Source organism: Helianthus annuus, chromosome 1, assembly GCF_002127325.2.
Source record: "Helianthus annuus cultivar XRQ/B chromosome 1, HanXRQr2.0-SUNRISE, whole genome shotgun sequence".
Taxonomy (NCBI): Eukaryota; Viridiplantae; Streptophyta; class Magnoliopsida; order Asterales; family Asteraceae; genus Helianthus; species Helianthus annuus.
This window is the reverse complement of record NC_035433.2, coordinates 107,468,358-107,489,068: the sequence shown is the minus strand read 5'-3', so window position 1 is coordinate 107,489,068 and position 20,711 is coordinate 107,468,358. Positions and strand designations below refer to the sequence as shown.

Here is a 20,711-nt window from a genome sequence, read left to right as displayed (position 1 = left end):
CAAAACGGAAGTTTACTCTATGTTTTATTATGAAGTTAAAAGTAATAATTATGTTTTTTTATCTTATTTTATTTTATAATACTTTTGTTACTTTTTTGTATTTTGTTATACTATTATTAGTATTAATATCAATATGAATAAATAAATAATCAAGACACTTTATTATAAATACGAAATTGAAAAAGTTAATCATAAATAAATAACAAGTCTCTACTAAAACAGTAAACGTGCAAACATTAAGACAATTAATCACGTAGATAGACAAAACCACTTTCACGACGATAAAGTTGGGTATATTTTATATGGTTAAACTAACAATACATTAAAAAATAGATGCTAAAAATGCTTTTAAAAATAGATGCTAAAAATGCTTTTAAAAGCATATTTTATATGGTTAAACTAACAATATACAGTAAAAAACAAGAAGATTTTTTCTAGCATTGTACGTAATATTATTTTATTCTAAAGTCAAAAATAATAATTATATTTTTTTATGTTATTTTATTTTATAATACTTTTGTTACTTTTTTATATTTTGTCATACTATTATTAGTATTCAGTAAAACCAAGTCAAAAATCAAGTATAAAACTATAAAATTAAGTTAAATCAGAAATCAAAACATAATCACCAACCCCAGTTCCATTTAAATTAAATCAAATCTAACATAAACATGTCAAATTATATTCTAAAAAAATTAAATCAAAACCCTAGGTTCATAATATCAGCATCAATGGAGGTGCTTACGTGTCATTGCCGATTCCGGTGGGTAGGTGGTCAACAGCAAGCAATCCAATACTGTGTTGTTGAAATTTCAATATTATTAGTAGGAATCAAAATAGTGTATAATCAAATGAAGCATATATTATGAACTACATTGCATTGCACCAAAGGAAACTCTAGATGAGAAAAGTAAAAGTAGCGGAGGAGAAAAGTAAAAAGAAAAAAAAAACTTTTGTGAAATTCTGCCCACCCTCTCTCTCCTGATCTTATCCCTCTTTCTCTCTCGTGCCCCTACTTTACCTTTCTCTAACAGTTGATTATGGGTGTATTTAACATGACCCATAAATATTTAGGATATACAATTTAGGAAAAATAATCGAGGACGCGATCCTATATAATTTTAAAATTTCCGGATGAAAAATTGAAACTTACACACTTCTAATCGAAACATTGAGGGGGGGGGGGGGGGGGTTGCACCCCCGGGCACCAACTATCCTTCGCCACTAGTCATTTCATATCCGCTTAACACCAAAAACTAACACTCATCCGCGGCAGGAACTATCCGAAAACGAAATTGTAAAAGTTGGAGACTCTAACTATAGTTTTAGAAAGTTAAGAATCATTGATGAAATCAAGACACTTTTTTTTTGCCAATGAGGTGGTGGTGGAGTGGCAAGGGAGAGACTTGGTTTCTAAGGGACCCAAGTTCGATTCCTGCCCTCCCCATTATTTTATGCGGCACCTGGTGATGATGGAAGACTAGGCGAATAGGTGGAGATCGCTAGTTCGATCCTTGAACTAAGCGGGTTTTACCTCACCGCACTGTCGTGCCTTCGGGCGAGTGTTCACGGGCTTCGGCCCTAGGTGAGGGTTCTCCCCGGTTCGGAGGCGAGTGTATCCCGATGTGGTGAATTTCGCCAGTAGCCCATTTGAAGAATTCGTCGGTTCGGAGGCGATTGTATCCCGATGTGGTGAATTTCGCCAGTAGCCCATTTAAAGAATTCGTTGGATGTTAAAAAAAAAAAATCAAGACACTTTTCTCTTAGTTGTATTTACAAATGCGAAAACTTTGAAGCCGTAACTGAAAATAATAATGTATTTATTTATTTACTCGCCTCTACTGATTGGCTGTCTTGACTGACTGACACCGTGGAGCGTTGCATTAGGAAGTCAATATGGTAAACCAGTAAACCTTTCTCACGTCCCTTTCTCTCTCTCTCTCTCCCCCTTCTCGCTCAAGCTTTTCAGTTGCTTCTCATACTTTTACTACTTTCCATCTATCTTTCTCAGCAATCCATCCATTGTTTCCTTATCCATACACGCACACAAACACGCCAAAACGAATCAGTATAGCGATCGGAATTCAGTTTCTATTCATCTGGAATCGAACGTTGATGATTTCAGCTACTTCGTAAGTTCTCAATCAGCTTTTTCGTTGTTTGAATCATCGTATAGTTTATGTTTTCAATTTGAGCTGTTTTGATGAAAATTATGTTGAATTTTGGGGTTTTTACTAATTTGAGACGTTTTGTGACTTAGGTTTTGTTAATTATTTGATTAGGTGTGTGAAATAGCGACAGATGGATTGTTTTCTTATTCACACGCACAAAAACACGTACACAATACAGAGAAGCGAATCAGTGTAGCGATGAGAGTTTAGTTTTAAGTAATCTGGAAAAGAACGTTGATGATTTGAAATTTGAATGATCGTATGGTTATGTTATGGATACTCACTGTTTGACTGAGGTGAAGTGATTGCGAGGGTTTGAGATTTTGAATTTGAGCTGTTTTGATGAAAATCATGTTGAATTTTGGGATTTTTACTAATTCGAGACGATTGGTGTGTTAGGTGTTGTTGATTGTTTGATTAGTTTTGTGAAATAGTGACAGATTGATTGTTTTCTTATTCACACACACAAAAATACGCACATAACACAGTGAAACGAATTAGTATGGCGATGAGACTTTAGTTTCAAGTAATCTGGAATCCAGCGTGGATGATTTCAGTTATTATGTAAGTTCTCAATCAGCTTCTTTGTTTTTTGAATGATTGTATAGTTATCTTATGAATACTCATTGTTCGACTTAGGTGAAGTGATTGCAAGGGTTTGAGTTTTTGAATTTGAGCTGTTTTCATGAAAATCATGTTGAATTTACTGACTGGAGTCGTTTTCTGAGTTAGGTTTTGTTGAATATTTGATGAGGTATGTGAAATATTGACAGAGTGATTGTTTTCTTATCCACACACGCGAAAAACACACACAAAACACAGCGCAAACGAATTAGTGTAGCGATGAGAATTTAGTTTCAAGTAATCTGGAATTGAGCGTGGATGATTTCAGTTACTTTGTAGTTTTTAATCTGCTTCATCGTCTATCGTTTGGATGATTGTATAGTTAACTAATAAAAGATTCACTATTTGACTAAGGTTAAGTGATTGCAAGGGTAGAGTTTCTGAATTTGAGCCTTTTTTATGAAATTAAGATGAATTTTGGGTTTTTTTTAATTAATTTGAGACGTATTGTAAATAAGGTTTTCTTAAAATTTTGATTACTTTCGTAAAATAGCGACAGACTGAAGACTTTTAAGATATATTTAGATTATTTGAAGAATCTGGTTCTCTGTTTGACTGTTGATAGAGTGATTTTCTGTGTATGATGCTATATAAGGTGTTGATTGTTTGTACTAGCAGGTAGGTTAGAGCGAGCTGAAGCTTTTGTGGATTAGAATCTGGAGAAACAATGGCTTCCAATCGAAGAGGGTCCAATCAGCCGCCAGGTGGCAGGCTGCTGCGGACTCAAACAGCTGGTAATTTGGGCGCGGAGTCGATGATGGATAGTGAAGTGGTGCCTTCATCTCTTGTTACAATTGCACCTATTCTTCGTGTTGCTAATGAAGTTGAACCCAGCAACCCAAGGGTTGCCTATCTTTGTAAGTATGATGTTTTTAATTCTGTTCTGCTAATGATTTGTTTTAATATTCTTGTGTTCTTATTTTCTTAAATGTCTTATTATATGCATAATTAGGTCGATTCTATGCCTTTGAGAAAGCACATAGACTAGATCCAACATCAAGTGGTCGTGGTGTTCGTCAGTTCAAAACCGCCCTACTTCAACGCTTAGAAAGGGTATGTGTTCTTCTAAGACAAATACTGCAACTTTTTATATCATTTTTTTTATGTTTATTTGCCGTTGGACGTGCAATTTTGGATTTATAACTTGATGCCATTTTTTTCCTCTCTCAAGAACTCCAACTTTGTACTCTATATAGGAAGATGAAACAACATTAGCGGGACGGACAAAGAGTGATGCTCGTGAGATGCAGAGCTTTTATCGACATTATTATGGAAAATACATTCAAGCCTTACAAAATGCTGATAAAGCTGACCGGTAATCATCTTTTCTTCTAGTTTTTTTGAACATTCTCCTTTTTTTTTGCTGATGATAGACATTTGCCTTTAATATCAGTACACGTCTTACAAAAGCTTATCAAACAGCTGCTGTTCTGTTTGAGGTATTAAAGGCTGTCAATCTCCATGAAGCTGTTGAGGTGGCAGATGAGGTAAATGTTTGACATTTTCTTCCTTCAAGAAATTCATTTAGTGATAATGATAGACTACATTAATTTGTGAAAGTTGGTGGATTATTAATGCATATGGTTGCGTAGGATGTGGAAGTACACAAGAAGGTTGCTGAGAAAACAGAAATGTATGCTCCGTACAATATACTTCCACTTGATCCTGACAGTTCAAATCAAGCAGTTATGAGATATCCAGAGGTTTGTTAAAGAAATTTTGTATGCCACCTTTTCATTTCGTGTGGTATTTTCAATTTTGACACTTAACATGTTCATTCATAGATACAAGCTTCTGTCTCTGCTCTTCGTAATACCAGAGGTCTGCCATGGCCAAAAGGCTACAATAGGAAAGTGGATGAAGACATTTTGGATTGGCTACAACATATGTTTGGTTTTCAGGTCTGCTGATTGGTGTTCATATAGTATACAGAGGTGGCATGAGGACAGGTCAAAATGGGTAATATTTGGTATGGGTCAATTGGGCTGACCCGAAACACCTTTTATCCAAGTTTGTAAATTATTAACGTTCAAATATGATTACAAAAATAGTATTATTACAGTAATAATCCAAATTAGTTTTTAATAAAATGATTTAAGATATTTAAAGTACACTTATGAGAGCTATCTACCCATTTTATTTTAAGCCATTTTTACTCTTATGATCTGTAGTCGGATCCACCCTTGGATAAGTAAATGTGTTGAAATTGCCATCGTTAATAATTTGTGATGGTTTTCGGCATGAAATATATAAATTGCAGAAAGATAATGTCTCGAATCAAAGGGAGCACTTGATCTTGTTATTGGCAAATGTCCATATTCGAAAATTCACAAAGCCTGGCGAACAACCTAAGGTATTATAGCGCCATTAATTGGTTTCTGGTGTTCACATATACATATTTAAAATAGTTTTAATGTGTGCATAGACATAAATGTTAGTGATTAAATCTGGACATTGATCTTTTGTAGTTGGATGATGTTGCTGTTGATGAAGTTATGAATAAAATGTTTAGAAATTATCAGAAGTGGTGTGAATATTTAGGTCGCAAGCATAGTCTTTGGTGAGTCTTTTTTTGTTTTTCCCTTGTCCTCCTTTAACGCACACATATATATGTATGCATATATGTGTGGGTATGTGTATGTATATATTATATCTTGTGTTTTTGTGATGAATAATGACGGTAGTTTCAGTACTTTCTATAACATGATGTCTATATGGATTGCATTGTTTGAGTCCAATAATTGTCATTTACAGGTTCCCAAATATCCAAAAAGAAGTGCAACAAAGGAAACTTCTATACATGGGTTTATATCTTCTCATATGGGGTGAAGCTGCAAACTTGAGATTTATGCCAGAGTGTCTTTGCTACATCTACCACCATGTACGTATTATTATTTTCTATGCACTTTTAGTAATTATTTATCTGATATTCTTCAAATGATGACTCACAAAATGAAAAATGAGAAATGCAATGAAATGAAGTAAACAAATGGGCGCTTGGTCATTTCAATAAATTGTTTTCAAACCTTGTCACTTTTACTAAAATGCGTGGTCTGAATGATTTCATGCTTCCCAGATGGCATTTGAACTTTACGGTATGCTGGCTGGTAGTGTGAGTTCGGTGACTGGAGAGAATGTTAAGCCTGCTTATGGGGGTGAAAAGGAGGCTTTCTTGAAGAAAGTCGTGACTCCTATCTACGATACAATTGCAAAGGTGTAGTAAATAAAAGCAGAGAGGTTTTGCAACTTCTTTGTATTTTGTTTTCCTAATTTGATTATTGTGTTCCTTACAGGAAGCTGAAAAAAGCAGAGGAGGAAAGACAAAACATTCTCAATGGAGAAATTATGATGATCTAAATGAGTACTTCTGGTATTACTCATATTTAATGCAATAATTATGTATAATTTTTTTTTTTACGAAATGAACAAAAAAGTGTTCTCAAGTCAACCCAGCCTGTTTGGAGTCATGTTAAAAAGGCCCACTTGAACCGTGCATCTTATCCCCTTTAATTTGATGGAAAATTCCATTTGATATGTTACTCAAGTGGTATAAACTTGTAGGTCAGTTGATTGTTTCCGTCTAGGGTGGCCAATGCGTGCTGATGCTGATTTCTTTCATGTGTCTCAAGAAGCTAGGGATAATGATGTGAGTATTTTTTTTTCATTTGTGCCACTTTCCATTTTACGACTCTTCTTTCCTACAACTGTACTTTGACTTTTTTAAGAATCTTTATGTTTGCACGCATATATATGTGAAACATTACATCTAATAGTTACTATATTGATATTAAAAACTAGCTATTATCCAAATTTTAGGAAATTGAATATTATATATAACTCAGAGTGATCATAGTACCCAGGTGTATGAGAATAAATGTAACATTCCAATGTCAAGTGTCAACCATTTTCAGGTGATTATTAACAATTACATTAGTATGTACTAAAACAAAGGTTAATTTATAGGTTCAAAGAGTTGTATTATTTCTAATAGTTAGTTGCAAATATGCGTTTATTCTCTTTGCTTGTTTTCAAAGATGTTGGGTCAGGTGTCTTCATGTTCTGTTGCATGTTTTCTATTTTCAGATAGAAAAACCTGCAAGCAGGGGTCGTTGGATAGGGAAGATTAATTTTGTTGAAATAGATTCATATTGGCATATATTTAGGAGCTTTGATAGGATGTGGAGCTTTTTCATCTTATGTTTACAGGTAATTTTCATGTTTCTTTTATCTTGAGCTTTGTTATATGGACTAGATTATTGTCACGAGTAACATAAACCACCAACTCTAGGCAATGATTATCATAGCATGGAATGGGTCTGGTAATCTAAGTTCCATCTTTGATGCAAAAGTGTTCAAGAGAGTAATGAGCATCTTCATCACGGCAGCAATTTTGAAACTTGCACAAGGTGAGCATATTCTGATTTCGTTTTGCGGCATCAATTTTGACTTCTGTAAGTCAAACTAAATATGTTGTACAAATTTAGCAAGGATTAATTTCATATACACCCTTACAAACTTTAAAAATTTCATATATACCCAACCAAAACTAAAAATATCATATATGCCCTTACAAAGTAGTTAAAATTTCAAATATACCCAATTTATTAAAAACAATCTATTAAATGCTCATTTTACCCTTATTTTTTAAATTCAAGTTTTCTTATATGCTCATCTTTTAACTTCATTTTTTATATAAACATTTTTAGCTTAAATTTATTTTACCCATTTTTTTATTTTTACCCATAAACAATAGTATACTCCATATATAATATTTAAGCTAAATAAATTATGCTAGAAATGAGTAAATATAATATTTGAAGTTAAAGGTCATATATATGAGATTTCAAAGTTTTAGAAAAATAAGGGTAAAAGTGTCGTTTATTAAATTGTTTTTAATTATTGTGCTGATAGATCATAGAAGAAAGTAAACAGAGCTTGAATGCGATGTTAGATGAATGGCGTGTAGCCTTAGAATGCAAAGGTTTGAGGATAAGTCGCTCTAAGACTGAGTACCTTTACTGTGATTTTAGTGGAGCAGGCGATGAGCACAACACTTAGATCACCATTGAGGGCCAGGTGGTTCCGTAGGCAACTAAGTTCAAGTATTTAGGATCGTTTGTTCAGAGTAATGGAGAGATAGTCAGTGACGTAGTTCACCGTATCCAGGTTGGATGGTGTAGGTGGAGAGCAGCCACAGGGGTATTGTGCGACAAGAGGTTCCCTGATAAATTTTATAGGGTTGCAATTAGACCCTCTATGTTATACGGAACAGATTGTTGGGCCATCAAGAAAACTCATGCACGAAAGCTAGAGGTAGCAGAGATGAGGATTGAGGATGCTAAGATGGATGTGTGGGCATGCTAGGTTGGACAAGATAAGAAATGAGGTTTTTAGGGAAAGATTAGGAGTTGCTAGTATTTGAGACAAGATAAGGGAGGGGAGATTGAGATGGTTTGGGCATGCAGGAGGAGGCAGACGACAGACCCGATTAGAATAGTTGAAAGTTGAAACACTCACTGTAGATGGAAGGAGGAGTAGAGGCAGGCCGAAAATGACTTTGGATGTGCGAATTAGGCAAGATTTGCTAGATTTGCACCTCTTTGAGGACATGGTCGAGGACAGAACTTCGTGGAGACGTAGGATTAAGGTTAAGGACTTTTAGGAGTTTGGCCTGGTTTTTGGTTTAGGTTCTTGTCTTATGAGGTATGATATAGCTTTTTATAAGTTTTCACCTATTCCCGGTGCCGTAGTTTTACTAACAAATACTTATTTATTTATGTGTTTATTTTTATTATTTTTCTTTCCACCTTTTTTTAGTAGTTGTGTGCTTATATATGTTTTTCGAGAAGCTTATGTCTTGGTTATGGTTTTTGGAGCTGGGGGTCTCACTGGAAGCAGCCTCTCTATCCCCTGGGATAGGGCTTGCCTACATCCTACCCTCCCTAGACCCTATCAATAGCTTCGCTATAGGTGGGATTATACTGGGTATGGCTGTTGTTGTTGTTGTTTGTTTTTAGTGAATTGAGTATATATGATATTTCAACTACTTTGCATGGGTATATATGATATTTATAATTTTGCGTGGGTATATATGATATTTTGCAAGTTTGTAGGGGTATATATGAAATTGCCCCATTTAACAATGTGTGCAAGTATATGGTATATTTTGTTTTCAGTAAGCAAGTGGACAAAAAGGTTATTATAACTTATTTATTCTAATCTGATTACTGTTTCTTTTCCAGCTGTGATTGATCTTGTGATGATGTGGAAAGCAAGGTTTAGCATGTCATTTCATGTCAAACTTCGATACATTTTGAAGGTTGTTTCAGCAGCAGTTTGGGTTATAGTTTTACCAGTGACATATTCTTATAGTTTGGATAATCCTTCTGGATTTGGAGAAACCATGAAAAGCTGGTTTGGTAGTGGAGCAAGTTCCCCATCTTTATTCGTTTTGGCAATTGTTATTTATTTGTCTCCAAACATGCTTTCTGCATTGTTGTTTCTCTTACCGTTTGTCCGTCGGTATTTGGAGAGATCGGATTACAGACTCGTGAGGTTCATCATGTGGTGGTCACAGGTAATTACATGTGAAAACTTAAAAAACTATTATTAGAATTTATTTTTGATAATTAGTGATAATCTGCAGCTTCCGCTTTACGTTGGGAGGGGAATGCATGAAGACCCTCTTTCCCTAATTAAGTAAGAAACCCTATTGGTTTTACATGTGTGCATTGGCTTAAATATTGGTGTTTAGCTTTATGTGTAACTTAAAATGTGATTTTCTAGGTACACATTCTTCTGGGTTATCCTCATAGTAGCAAAGCTGGCTTTCAGTTACTACTTAGAGGTGTTTCTCTTCTTCTTCATCTTATGCAAAGTGGAAGACACTTGTAGAACTGTTATTTATAATACCACCCTTGGAAAATGATTTGCCTTCTGACTTTTCATATTGTAGATAAAGCCTCTAGTGGGTCCTACAAAAGCAATAATGCGAGTTCACATTAACCGTTACCAATGGCATGAGTTCTTCCCCCAAGGTAATAAGTTAGGAGTCATATTTGTACCCATAATCACAACTACATAAGTTGCACCAAGAACTGAAACTTATTTTACATTGTTATTTGTCTTTTCAGCTAAAAACAATCTTGGCGTTGTCCTTGCACTCTGGGCTCCTATTATTCTTGTATGTATTTTTTACATCTATAAACCACATTTCATTGCTTCTTTGGTTTGTAAATTGGAATATTTTCTTTTTTCTCCACAGGTGTATTTCATGGACACTCAAATTTGGTATGCCATTTTTTCCACAATATTTGGTGGCTTCTATGGTGCATTTCGCCGTCTTGGAGAGGTTGGTTCTCTCCCACGTGATTTTATTTTCTATAATTGTTATTAGTTCCTTAATCATTTTTTTTTTCAGATACGAACCTTGGAAATGTTGAGAAGCCGATTCGAGCAACTGCCAGTTGCATTCAATGATTGCTTAATTCCAGAAGTAAGAAGTGAAAGGACTAGAAAGGGCCTCAAGGCCACTCTATCAAGTAGATTCACAAATAAGGTTTAACTTTTATTATTGTTACTGGTAACTACATGGTACAAACTTTTGTCTCATTTTGTTTTAATTAGTTTTTTACGTATCTATTTTAGGCCACATCTAAAAAAGAGGATGCAGCAAGGTTTGCTCAGACATGGAATAAAATAATCACAAGTTTCAGGGAGGAAGATATAATAAATAATAGGTGCCATGGAGAGATGATTATATGTTGATTTATTTTTAAAATTTATATCAATAGGTTTGTAGTGAATTCTACATGCATTGTTTTTTTTTTTAATTTTCTAGGGAAATGGACCTGTTACTCATGCCATACCGGGCAGATATGCAGTTGAATCTTATTCAGTGGCCTCCATTTTTGCTTGCTAGCAAGGTTTTTTACATCCCAAATAATGTTCTTTCATGAATGTTCAATTGTACATATATATTGACTTTTTATGGTCAATTTTTAGCTTCCTATAGCATTAGATATGGCAAAGGATAGTAATGGAAGAGATTCTGAACTGCAAAAGAGGCTGAATTCAGACACTTATATGGTCTATGCGGTCCGCGAATGCTATGCTTCATGCAGAAATATTATGAATGATCTAGTTTTGGGGGATCGAGAGAAGGCGTAAGTAAAAAATCATTTGATTCATTTCATAATATTTATTTTACAGGACTAACTTGTATAAAAATTGGTGACCATTTTCAGTGTTTTGAACGAGATATTTGAGATAGTGGACAAGCACATAGATGAGGGATCAGTGTTAAGCCCGACGATCGGGCTTGATATGAGCGAACTGCCTAGCCTCACTGTTCAGTTTGTTAAACTTATTGAGTACTTGGTAACATATTACTCTCTTTCAAACCATTTTAAAGCAAGTAATCCGACCTTTATAACTTCCCAAAATAACTTTTGTTTTCTACAGATAAAAAATGATAAAGATGACAAGGATGAAGTTGTAATTGTGTTACTTAACATGTTGGAGGTGGTGACGAGAGACATAATAGTAAACGAGTCAATTTCTAGGTATAGTGACGTAGTATCATTGATCTCTTTAGTTAATTAACATTCTTTAACGGAAATCTTTTTGTCCCACATAAAGTTTGATGGAATCAACTCATGGTGGTGCTTATGGAAATGACGAAGGACCACAAGATAAACGCTATCAGAAATTCTTTGCAGCTCTTAATTTTCCAGTTACACAAAATGCAGAAGCATGGAAAGAGAAAGTAAGTTCATGGTTTTTTAATTCCCAATCTTTACCTTATTATTATGTTCTTCCATAATTAATAAATAACAAAACTTCCTCACTCCCTGTTAAAAAAGAAATATAATCCGTGTATGTCAAAGTTGGTCAACGATTTCCTTTTTTCAAGCATCCGAATATTTAAATCATGATCGTCATTTACTCCAGATAACAAGGCTACATCTTTTGCTGACTGAAAAAGAATCTGCTATGGATGTGCCATCAAACATAGAAGCCAGAAGGCGTATTTCTTTCTTTTCAAATTCACTGTTTATGGACATGCCTGCAGCACCCAAAGTTCGAAACATGATATCTTTCTCGTAAGTTTGCATATTTTTTATGCATTTCAGCCTGTAGGAATATTTATAATCAAGCAATTTAATATAATTAGAAGTCAAACAAAAAGTCAAAACTGTGTATTTAGGAAACGGTGTGTCTGTTAGTGTAGGGTTGTGTCAATTAGTTTAAATGGTACATAAATAACCTTCATGTGTACCATATTTAGTGTGTGCTTATATTGTTTTTTCCACCCTCTGTTCACCGTGGGTCCCTGCACAAGATTGTGCATACTCTTAATTGTTCATCATGTGACGGCCATCCATAGTGGTGCATTTCTTTTATAAATACACACCTTAAGTACACACTTCTTATTACGTTTATTTGAAACAAATCACAACATTTTATTTAAAAATTTACATGTCCATGATCTTTTGATCAAAACTAAGGTCTCTTCGTTTTGGTCATCTAACACTTGCACATTGTGGGTCCCAGATAGTGTGAGAATAATGATGACGTGGGTATGGGGATGGGCGAACCGCAAAACTGAGAAGAAAGAGAAATGATACAAGTTAATGGAACCCAAGTTAATTAAATTATTAAATACAATATGTTATACAAAATAGCAATAAGTAGCGCAGGGTGTTTTTTTTGTGTGTAAATGATTGCATATGTGACCTTTTAAATATATAACATCATTAAAATACCCATTTTGATGTCTGGCATACGTTTTTGTGACACTTATCTAAGGGTTCTTACACCTTACTTCAATGAGGATGTTCTTTTCTCTATGGATGCCTTGGAAAAGCCAAATGAAGATGGGGTTTCCATCCTCTTTTACTTGCAAAAAATTTTCCCAGGTCAGTTTTTTTTCGTAGCCTTTTCCTTTTTAATCATTATTATGTGTTATGATATTGATTAGTTATTTAAATATGTAATATAGACGAATGGGATAATTTCCTTGAACGAGTGGGCTACAAAAATGAAGATGAACTGAAAGATCATCCAGATATGGCGGATCATCTTCGACATTGGGCATCATATAGAGGTCAAACGCTAACTAAAACCGGTACGTGGTTAGTTTGTAGTCAAGATCTTCGTATTAGCTTATTTTCATTTTGCTAAATGATTATATACTATTTGTAATTTCACTCAACTTGGATCATAATTTAGTACGCGGTATGATGTATTATCGCCAAGCATTGGAACTTCAAGCTTTCCTTGACATGGCAAAAGATGATGGTATGCCTAAATCTCACCCTTCTAGTTTTTTTCGTGATATCTAATATTAGCATTTTATATAAGCGTTATCCTTGTTGCAGAGTTGATGAAAGGTTATAAGGCTGCTTCATCTAATACTGAAGAATATTTAAGCAACGAACGATCGTTAATGACACAGTGTCAAGCAGTGGTGGATATGAAGTTTTCGTATGTTGTATCTTGCCAACAATATGGCATCCAAAAACGAGCAGCAGATTCGCGTGCCCATGATATTTTAAGGCTCATGACAACGTAAGTTAAACTTGGTATAATTGTAATTGTATTGTGTTTAATGAGAAGTATTACAAGGGAGATATATAGACTACACTCAGACCCATATAATAATGTAAGACTATTCTGTTTTTGTCTAATAACATATGACTTGTAATTTTAAGTTTTTGGTTTTATGTGAAAAGCTTGTTATTGTTAGAATAGGAAGATCAACGACCCACAAACACCTTTTTTGTCCTATGAAATATTTATAGTCATAATTAGAAAAAGAATATTATTTTAATCATAATCTGTATCTTTGATTAAAACATTTTAGGAGGTTTAATGCGTTTGAAATACACTTTGGACGACTTTCCACATGTTTGACCCGTTCAACCCTTTTAGCTAAATTGTAGTTGGACCATTTGACTTGTTTGAGACAAAACACTGCACAAATTGGCCCATTTATAAGTAAATGGGTCGAAATTGCCACATTTAGTTATTGTATTTGGTAAACTCTCTTCATTTCATTCATGAGCAGGTACCCTTCTCTTCGTGTTGCCTATATTGATGAGGTTGAAGAAACTAGTGATGAAAAACTGAAAAAAGTGGTTGACAAGGTTTCTTATTATTCAGTTCTTGTGAAAGCTGTACCAAAGTCCGGTGACTCTTCTGATCTAGTTCAAAACCAAGATCAGGTACAACTTTCAGTTATATTATAGAAACTCAATCAGTCCATATTCAAAGATTCATTTGGGTCATGGGTCAAAACAGGTGATTAATTTGGTGCAGGTCATCCACCCTATCTAGTTTTTTTTCTTTGTTATACTTTTTTTATGAGTAGTTAATGTATCAAATATGATTGTTTATAGTAATCTAGGTTTTTATCATGATTAGGAAGCTTTATGCATTAACACACACACACACAGGTCTTTTTACCTGTTTATAGTATTATATTATATAAGTAATATAATTAAATACTTATTGCTAATATAACTACTGTAGTAATATTGATAAACATAGTATCTGGATATTATATAAGTAATATAATTAAATACTTATTGCTAATATAACTACTGTAGTAATATTGATAAACATAGTATCTGGGTGTTATTCTTGCCATAGAAGAATAAACTTACCATTTTCAAAAGGTGAAATAACTGTTATAAATTTCATCATGAATCGTTCTGTAAGTTTGTAAACAAATATTTAACAAAGGTAGTATTTTATATTAATCAATTCGAAACTTCTTGTAGAAAACTATGTTAATAGTAATGCAATTTCATTGTTCAGGTTATATATCGTATAAAACTTCCCGGGCCTGCCATATTGGGTGAGGGAAAGCCAGAAAACCAAAACCATGCAATAATTTTTACACGCGGCGAGGGCCTGCAAACAATAGATATGAACCAGGTATTTTTGTTTTGTATACCTTAATTTTTTGCTAATTACAGTGATTTAGCATGTTTATTGTCTGATCAACAGGATAACTACATGGAAGAAGCATTTAAAATGAGGAACCTGCTTCAAGAGTTTCTTGTCACACATGGCGTGCGGACCCCAACCATTCTTGGGCTTAGGGAGCATATATTCACTGGCAGGTACACCAAGAATGTTTGAAGATTGTACAAATGTCTAAATTACCCTTTAATAATAAGAACAAAGTATAGAAAATGGACTGCAATCAAAATAATTTCAAAACTCTGTTAGCCATTCAATTTCATCAAATGACACCTAATTTCTATTCATGATGACATGATGTAAGGCCTTCTTGCATGACATGTGTGTGTATTACTCTTCTTTGTGGTTAATAATCTTTCGTTATACGATTTCTGCTTTCAGTGTTTCTTCTCTTGCATGGTTCATGTCAAATCAAGAGACAAGTTTTGTAACTATTGGGCAAAGACTGTTGGCCAACCCGTTAAAGTAAGTTTTTTCGATATTGTCATATTGCACATACTCATGTTATTATATGGTTCTGGCACATGTTAAATAGTATTAGACTATTATAGACTATAGGGTATCAATGTGTGATATTGTTCTCTATATAGAAAACCCTATGTAACCCTACTCTATTTACAATCAATATACAATACATTCCCTGGTTTGTCTTGGTATTAGAGCCAAGTTCTTGAAAGTTCAAGAAAATAATTTGATTTTTTAGGATTCTTCTTGTAAAAGGATTTTCTCCATCATGGAAAATCTGAAATATTCACCAATACTGAAAATGGGGAAAATCCCAGTTAAACTTCCTTTTTACAATGTTCTTTGGCTGTTCCTCAAGCGGCACTCTTTATATCATATGGTTAGCGGGCTTTTCGTACGGGTGGCGCAATGCGATTATATAATCTATAGGTTTCTAGGATCATTTACCCAATATTTTGACAAATAAGCTCGATATATGTTTTAATATTGAAATTACATACAAGTATGACTTGATAAGCATGATGTACCACAATCTGCTGCACAAAAATATGGCATGTACATAAGGCGCGCTCCTCGGACTCGATTTTTCCATCAAAAAAGCACACCTCTGTTGTGCTTTCTGTACAGCCTGCGCCTCAGGTTGCATAAGCGAGCATGCTTTTTAAAATCAAGATTACAATGGTGTTCAACACTACTTCAACGTAATTTTCTGCCATCAACAAAGAAAAAAAGATAATAGTATTATTTAGGTAACAGTTTTTATAACTATGGCTATTTAAAAAGAAACATCATATTTATTGGAGACAACTACATGAAGTGTAGCTTCTCACAACATATTGGCAAATTATTATTATTATTTTTTATTTTGTTATCTCTGAGCTCATTCATTATCTTGTTCTCATTCAGAGTGAGATTTCATTACGGGCATCCAGATGTGTTTGAAAGACTGTTTCACTTGACCAGAGGAGGTGTGAGCAAGGCTTCTAGAATTGTTAACCTAAGTGAGGATATATTTGCAGGCAAGTCTTTGCTATCAACTCTCTCTCTCTTTCTATATATATGTGTGTGTTATCTCACTGTTGTTGTCTTGTGTTTACATTTTCTTTTTCTTTTTTTTTTTCTCAGGTTTCAATTCTACATTACGTGGAGGAAATGTTACTCATCATGAATACATACAAGTTGGTAAAGGGAGAGATGTTGGTCTCAACCAAATCTCATTATTCGAGGCAAAAATAGCCAACGGAAACGGGGAACAAACAATGAGCCGTGACATATATAGGCTTGGACACCGTTTTGATTTCTTTCGCATGCTCTCTTGCTATTTCACGACCGTTGGATTCTATTTCAATACACTTGTAAGACGTGAAAACATGTTTTTCTAAGTTTCAGTCTTCAATAACTTGACCAAACCTTTTCTTTTATGGCAGCTCACTGTGCTTATCGTATATGTCTTTCTCTACGGCCGCCTTTATCTTGTTCTCAGTGGACTGGAGAGAGAACTAACGACAAACAGGGCAGTTATTAACGATAAACCCCTTCAAGTAGCTCTTGCTTCTCAGTCTTTTTTCCAAATCGGCTTTCTGATGGCACTACCAATGATGATGGAAATCGGTCTTGAAAGAGGCTTTCATAAAGCGTTTACCGATTTTGTTCTCATGCAACTGCAATTAGCTTCTGTATTTTTCACCTTTTCACTTGGAACAAAAACCCATTATTACGGACGAACTTTACTTCACGGTGGTGCACAGTACCGACCTACAGGCCGTGGATTTGTCGTGTTTCACGCTAAGTTTGCCGAAAATTACAGACTCTACTCTCGAAGCCACTTTGTCAAGGGCCTGGAGCTTTTGATATTACTTGTTGTCTATGAAGTTTTCGGTCAATCTTATAGAGGTTCAATCGCATACATATTGATTACAGTGTCAATGTGGTTTATGGTGGGATCATGGCTTTTTGCTCCCTTTCTTTTTAATCCCTCGGGATTTGAGTGGCAAAAGATTGTTGATGACTGGACAGATTGGAGTAAGTGGATAAGCAACCGTGGTGGAATCGGTGTTTCGGTTGATAAAAGTTGGGAATCATGGTGGGAAAAAGAACAAGAACATCTTATATCTTCTGGGGTACGCGGTAGGATCACGGAGATGGTTTTGGCGCTTCGGTTCTTTATATATCAGTTTGGGCTTGTGTATCACCTCAGCTTAACCGAGAGCAAAAGTTTTCTGGTACATTTACAAAGTGTCGTTGACTTTTAATAGCAATGAATGATCTCACCTCAAGTGTCGTAATATTTGCCTTTTGGTTGCAGGTTTATGGAATTTCATGGCTTGTGATCATTGGAGCACTTGTTGTAATGAAGGTATGTTACATTTAGACCCCACCCCCGATATAAAACTTCGTTACTCATAAATATTTCACCTAACTAAAGCCGTTCACACTTTTTCTAACTTCAAAAATCACTCAAGTTTCAATATTGTTCCATTGTTGTGAGAATTTCATATATAGTTAAGAAAAAATTTAAAGAGTAAAATGCCATTTTCGTCCCTGAGGTTTGGCCAGTTTTGCAACTTTCTTCCAAAGTTTTTTTTCCTGCATCTGCATCTGGATCCAAAAGGTTTGAAATCTTGCCATTTTCACCGAGCTCGTTAACTCCATCCATTTTTCTTCGTTAGTTCAGGGGTATTTCTGTCTTTTTTTTGTTAACTTAAAGGGCAATTCAGTCTTTTTCACTTTATGTACAAGTATTTAGCATAATGTACAAGTATTCAAAAGACCGAATTGTCCTTTAAGTTAACAAAAAAGACAAAAATACCCCTAACTTAATGGAGAAAAAATGGATGGAGTTAAGAAGGCGGATGAAAATGGCAAGATTTCAAACCTTTTGGATCCAGATGCGGAAAAACAAACCTTTGGACGAAAGTCGCAAAACTGGCCGAACCTTAGGGAGGAAAATGACATTTTATCCAAATCTAAAATTAAGTGACATAAATGTTCGTATATGAATCTTGGTTACTTTTTAGTGAATATGTGTTTCATGTTTAACTTTATAGTAGGTTTCGTGATTGTTCCATCTATCAGTCAACTAGAAAAAATTAACTCAGTTAGGGTCAAAGGACATATCGTGCAAGATTTTGAAATAACAAGGACAAAACTCGACAAATTAAAGATAAAGGATACCGTCTGAAATTGGATATATAAATAAAGGACACGATTTGCAATTCACTCCAAGTTACATATACCATTTAAGTAATTTCATAACAATGGAACAATAATGAAACCTGAGTAGTTATTTAAATTAGAAAAAGGTACGAGTGACTTTATTGGAACAATATTGAAACTTGGTTATTATTTCATGATTTTATCCCTTGTTATATCTATAATTCATTTGAGTTAATTCTATTTGATTCCAGAGCATGTCATATTGGAGAAAAACACTTAGTGCTGATTATCAGCTTCTATTTAGATTGATCAACGGTTTTATTGTGGTCGCATTTGCCTCAACTCTAATTATCTTGATTGCACTACCTCATATGACACTGAAGGATATAATTATATGCATCCTCGCATTCCTGCCTACCGGCTGGGGACTACTTCTGGTGAGTCATCAACAATAAAGCCGATATTTGTGTCTGTTAGTAGATGTTAATTAGTGTTGTTTATGTATAATATCAGATTGCACAAGCTTTGAAGCCAGTCCTGAGACATTCTGGAATGTGGTCATCAATCAGAAGCTTAGCACAATACTATGAAATAATCATGGGCTTGCTTCTGTTCACCCCGGTTGCATTTCTTGCTTGGTTCCCATTTGTTTCAGAATTCCAAACGCGTATGTTGTTCAACCAAGCCTTCAGCAGAGGTCTGCAAATTTCGCGTATTCTTGGTGGTGGTCAAAAGAAAGACAAATCTTCCAACAGTAAAGAGTGATCTTCCATCACGGCCACGCTTGATTGTTTTGCTGTCATGTGTAAGTAAAATACATAGGATACATGTGCGAATTATATGTAAATGATGCATGTTTATTCATAGCAAGCTTAAAACTCTTGTTTTATTGTCTTTTGAGCCCAGTCGAATATATATGTAAATATGCAGAAGCACAATCAGTGTAAATCACAGCAGATAAAAGAATTATTGGCTGTTGCCATAGTTGAACGTTCCTGCAACGTTAATGATTAAAAATGTATTGTTTTGATCTAAGGCTTGTACTTGATTAAAAATGTCTTTTTTTTCCATTGTCTCTCTTTCAGATAGACTAAACTTCGTAAATGAGAATTGTGTAATAACTAGTCGGTTACACCCGCACTTTGCAGTGGGGCGACCCGATTTTTTATAAATTAATAAATGGAAACGTAGATGTGGTATTTAAATGGGTGAGTGTGATGGAGGTTTTGAATGGGATTCCAATGAGTGAAGTGAGGAGAAAGAGGGATAAGGTGATTGAAATGATTCCCAGAATTATTTACAGAAAGCATGGAAGTTCATTGGGTTTGAGGACAAAGAAAGATGCATTTGATATTGCCATTGAAGGTACACTTCAAAGGATTAAAGCTAGACTTGAAGGTCTTAGTGATCAGTAGGAGAATGTTGAGATTTTGTGTTAGGATATGAGTTTTCACTTATGTGCTTTGGGAGTTTGGGTGAATAATTATGAATGAGTGATAAATTAAAATGGAATTTCAGCGTAATTATATGAGCACACAAGAGTGGAAAGTTATATTACAATCTTTTTATATTGTTAACATATTACAATTACAATAATGAACATACAAACTCCCCCTCAGCCTAATCACTCACAAACTGTTCGTACAGAAAGGGTGTCAAGTGATGAAATAGATCTCTAACAGGTGAAATATATTTTATTAAGTACAAAAGATCTGTTTGCAATCAAGCTAACATCACCCTGATAGTAACATTTAACATTACTAATAGGATAGATCCACAGATGTTAGAAACATCTGATGGAGTTTACAACTGTTCTAATATAGTTAACATCTGGTCTATACTAGTACTGTTACATTGAAAAGTATGTTCTACAAACTGCTGTTAACATGTTCCAAACATCTGTTTAGGCCTAACAGATATTTGGCCATTGAACATATGTTCTTTCTTCTTCAACAGAGCTTTCAAGTCTTCAAACAGATCTTTGTTAACTTCAAACAAATGTTCTGATTAGTGTTCAAAATTCACCATCTTTGGGAGGAATGTGCATCATTATCTGTTTATTTCTTGATCTGATTAGTATGTTTTGGCTTTCATAAATCATTAAATCATATGTTCTTGTGTAGGCCCAACATTTTGTTTGTAAGTTAATATGATTATGTGTATTGGTTTACTGGAAAAAATTAGAATGATTTCGCCTTTGAATGTAAAAGGGTATTTTGTTCATTTCAGAAAAAGTTAACTGAGAAAACCTAACGGAGTTAGTAATTTGGACTCAAAGGGTTATAAAATGAAAATTCAGGTATT

General features: G+C 34.5%; 1 protein-coding gene across 2 annotated transcripts; it reads left to right on the top strand.

Annotated features, from left to right (window-relative positions):
* Positions 1-1,897: 1,897 nt before the first annotated feature.
* Positions 1,898-19,442, top strand: LOC110873940 (callose synthase 1). 2 transcript variants are annotated; one of them, XM_022122972.2, is made up of 43 exons: positions 1,898-2,132; positions 3,414-3,652; positions 3,748-3,848; positions 3,992-4,110; positions 4,189-4,282; positions 4,388-4,498; positions 4,580-4,696; positions 5,056-5,148; positions 5,264-5,355; positions 5,550-5,676; positions 5,872-6,009; positions 6,089-6,165; positions 6,357-6,441; positions 6,879-7,001; positions 7,084-7,201; positions 9,038-9,372; positions 9,442-9,494; positions 9,582-9,642; positions 9,751-9,832; positions 9,929-9,978; positions 10,060-10,146; positions 10,216-10,353; positions 10,443-10,534; positions 10,636-10,720; positions 10,800-10,960; positions 11,042-11,174; positions 11,259-11,359; positions 11,436-11,562; positions 11,748-11,899; positions 12,606-12,715; positions 12,799-12,924; positions 13,029-13,097; positions 13,178-13,367; positions 13,867-14,023; positions 14,619-14,738; positions 14,811-14,926; positions 15,168-15,251; positions 16,158-16,270; positions 16,377-16,606; positions 16,679-17,473; positions 17,557-17,607; positions 18,659-18,844; positions 18,921-19,442. In XM_022122972.2, the coding sequence occupies exons 2-43, from the start codon at positions 3,463-3,465 to the stop codon at positions 19,170-19,172; spliced, it is 5,841 nt and encodes a 1,946-aa protein (XP_021978664.1). In that variant the 5' UTR covers positions 1,898-2,132; positions 3,414-3,462; the 3' UTR covers positions 19,173-19,442. The 2 variants fall into 2 exon arrangements, with proteins under 2 accessions (XP_021978664.1, XP_021978665.1); XM_022122973.2 differs by having other exon boundaries at positions 3,411-3,652.
* The last annotated feature ends 1,269 nt before the right edge of the window (positions 19,443-20,711 follow it).

Coding starts and splice junctions, on each gene's coding strand:
- LOC110873940 (XM_022122972.2), top strand. CDS start 3,463: ATGGCTTCCAATCGAAGAGGGTCCAATCAGCCGCCAGGTGGCAGGCTG. Junction 3,849..3,991: donor TACTTCAACGCTTAGAAAGG/GTATGTGTTCTT, acceptor TACTCTATATAG/GAAGATGAAACAACATTAGC. Junction 15,252..16,157: donor CTGTTGGCCAACCCGTTAAA/GTAAGTTTTTTC, acceptor GTTCTCATTCAG/AGTGAGATTTCATTACGGGC.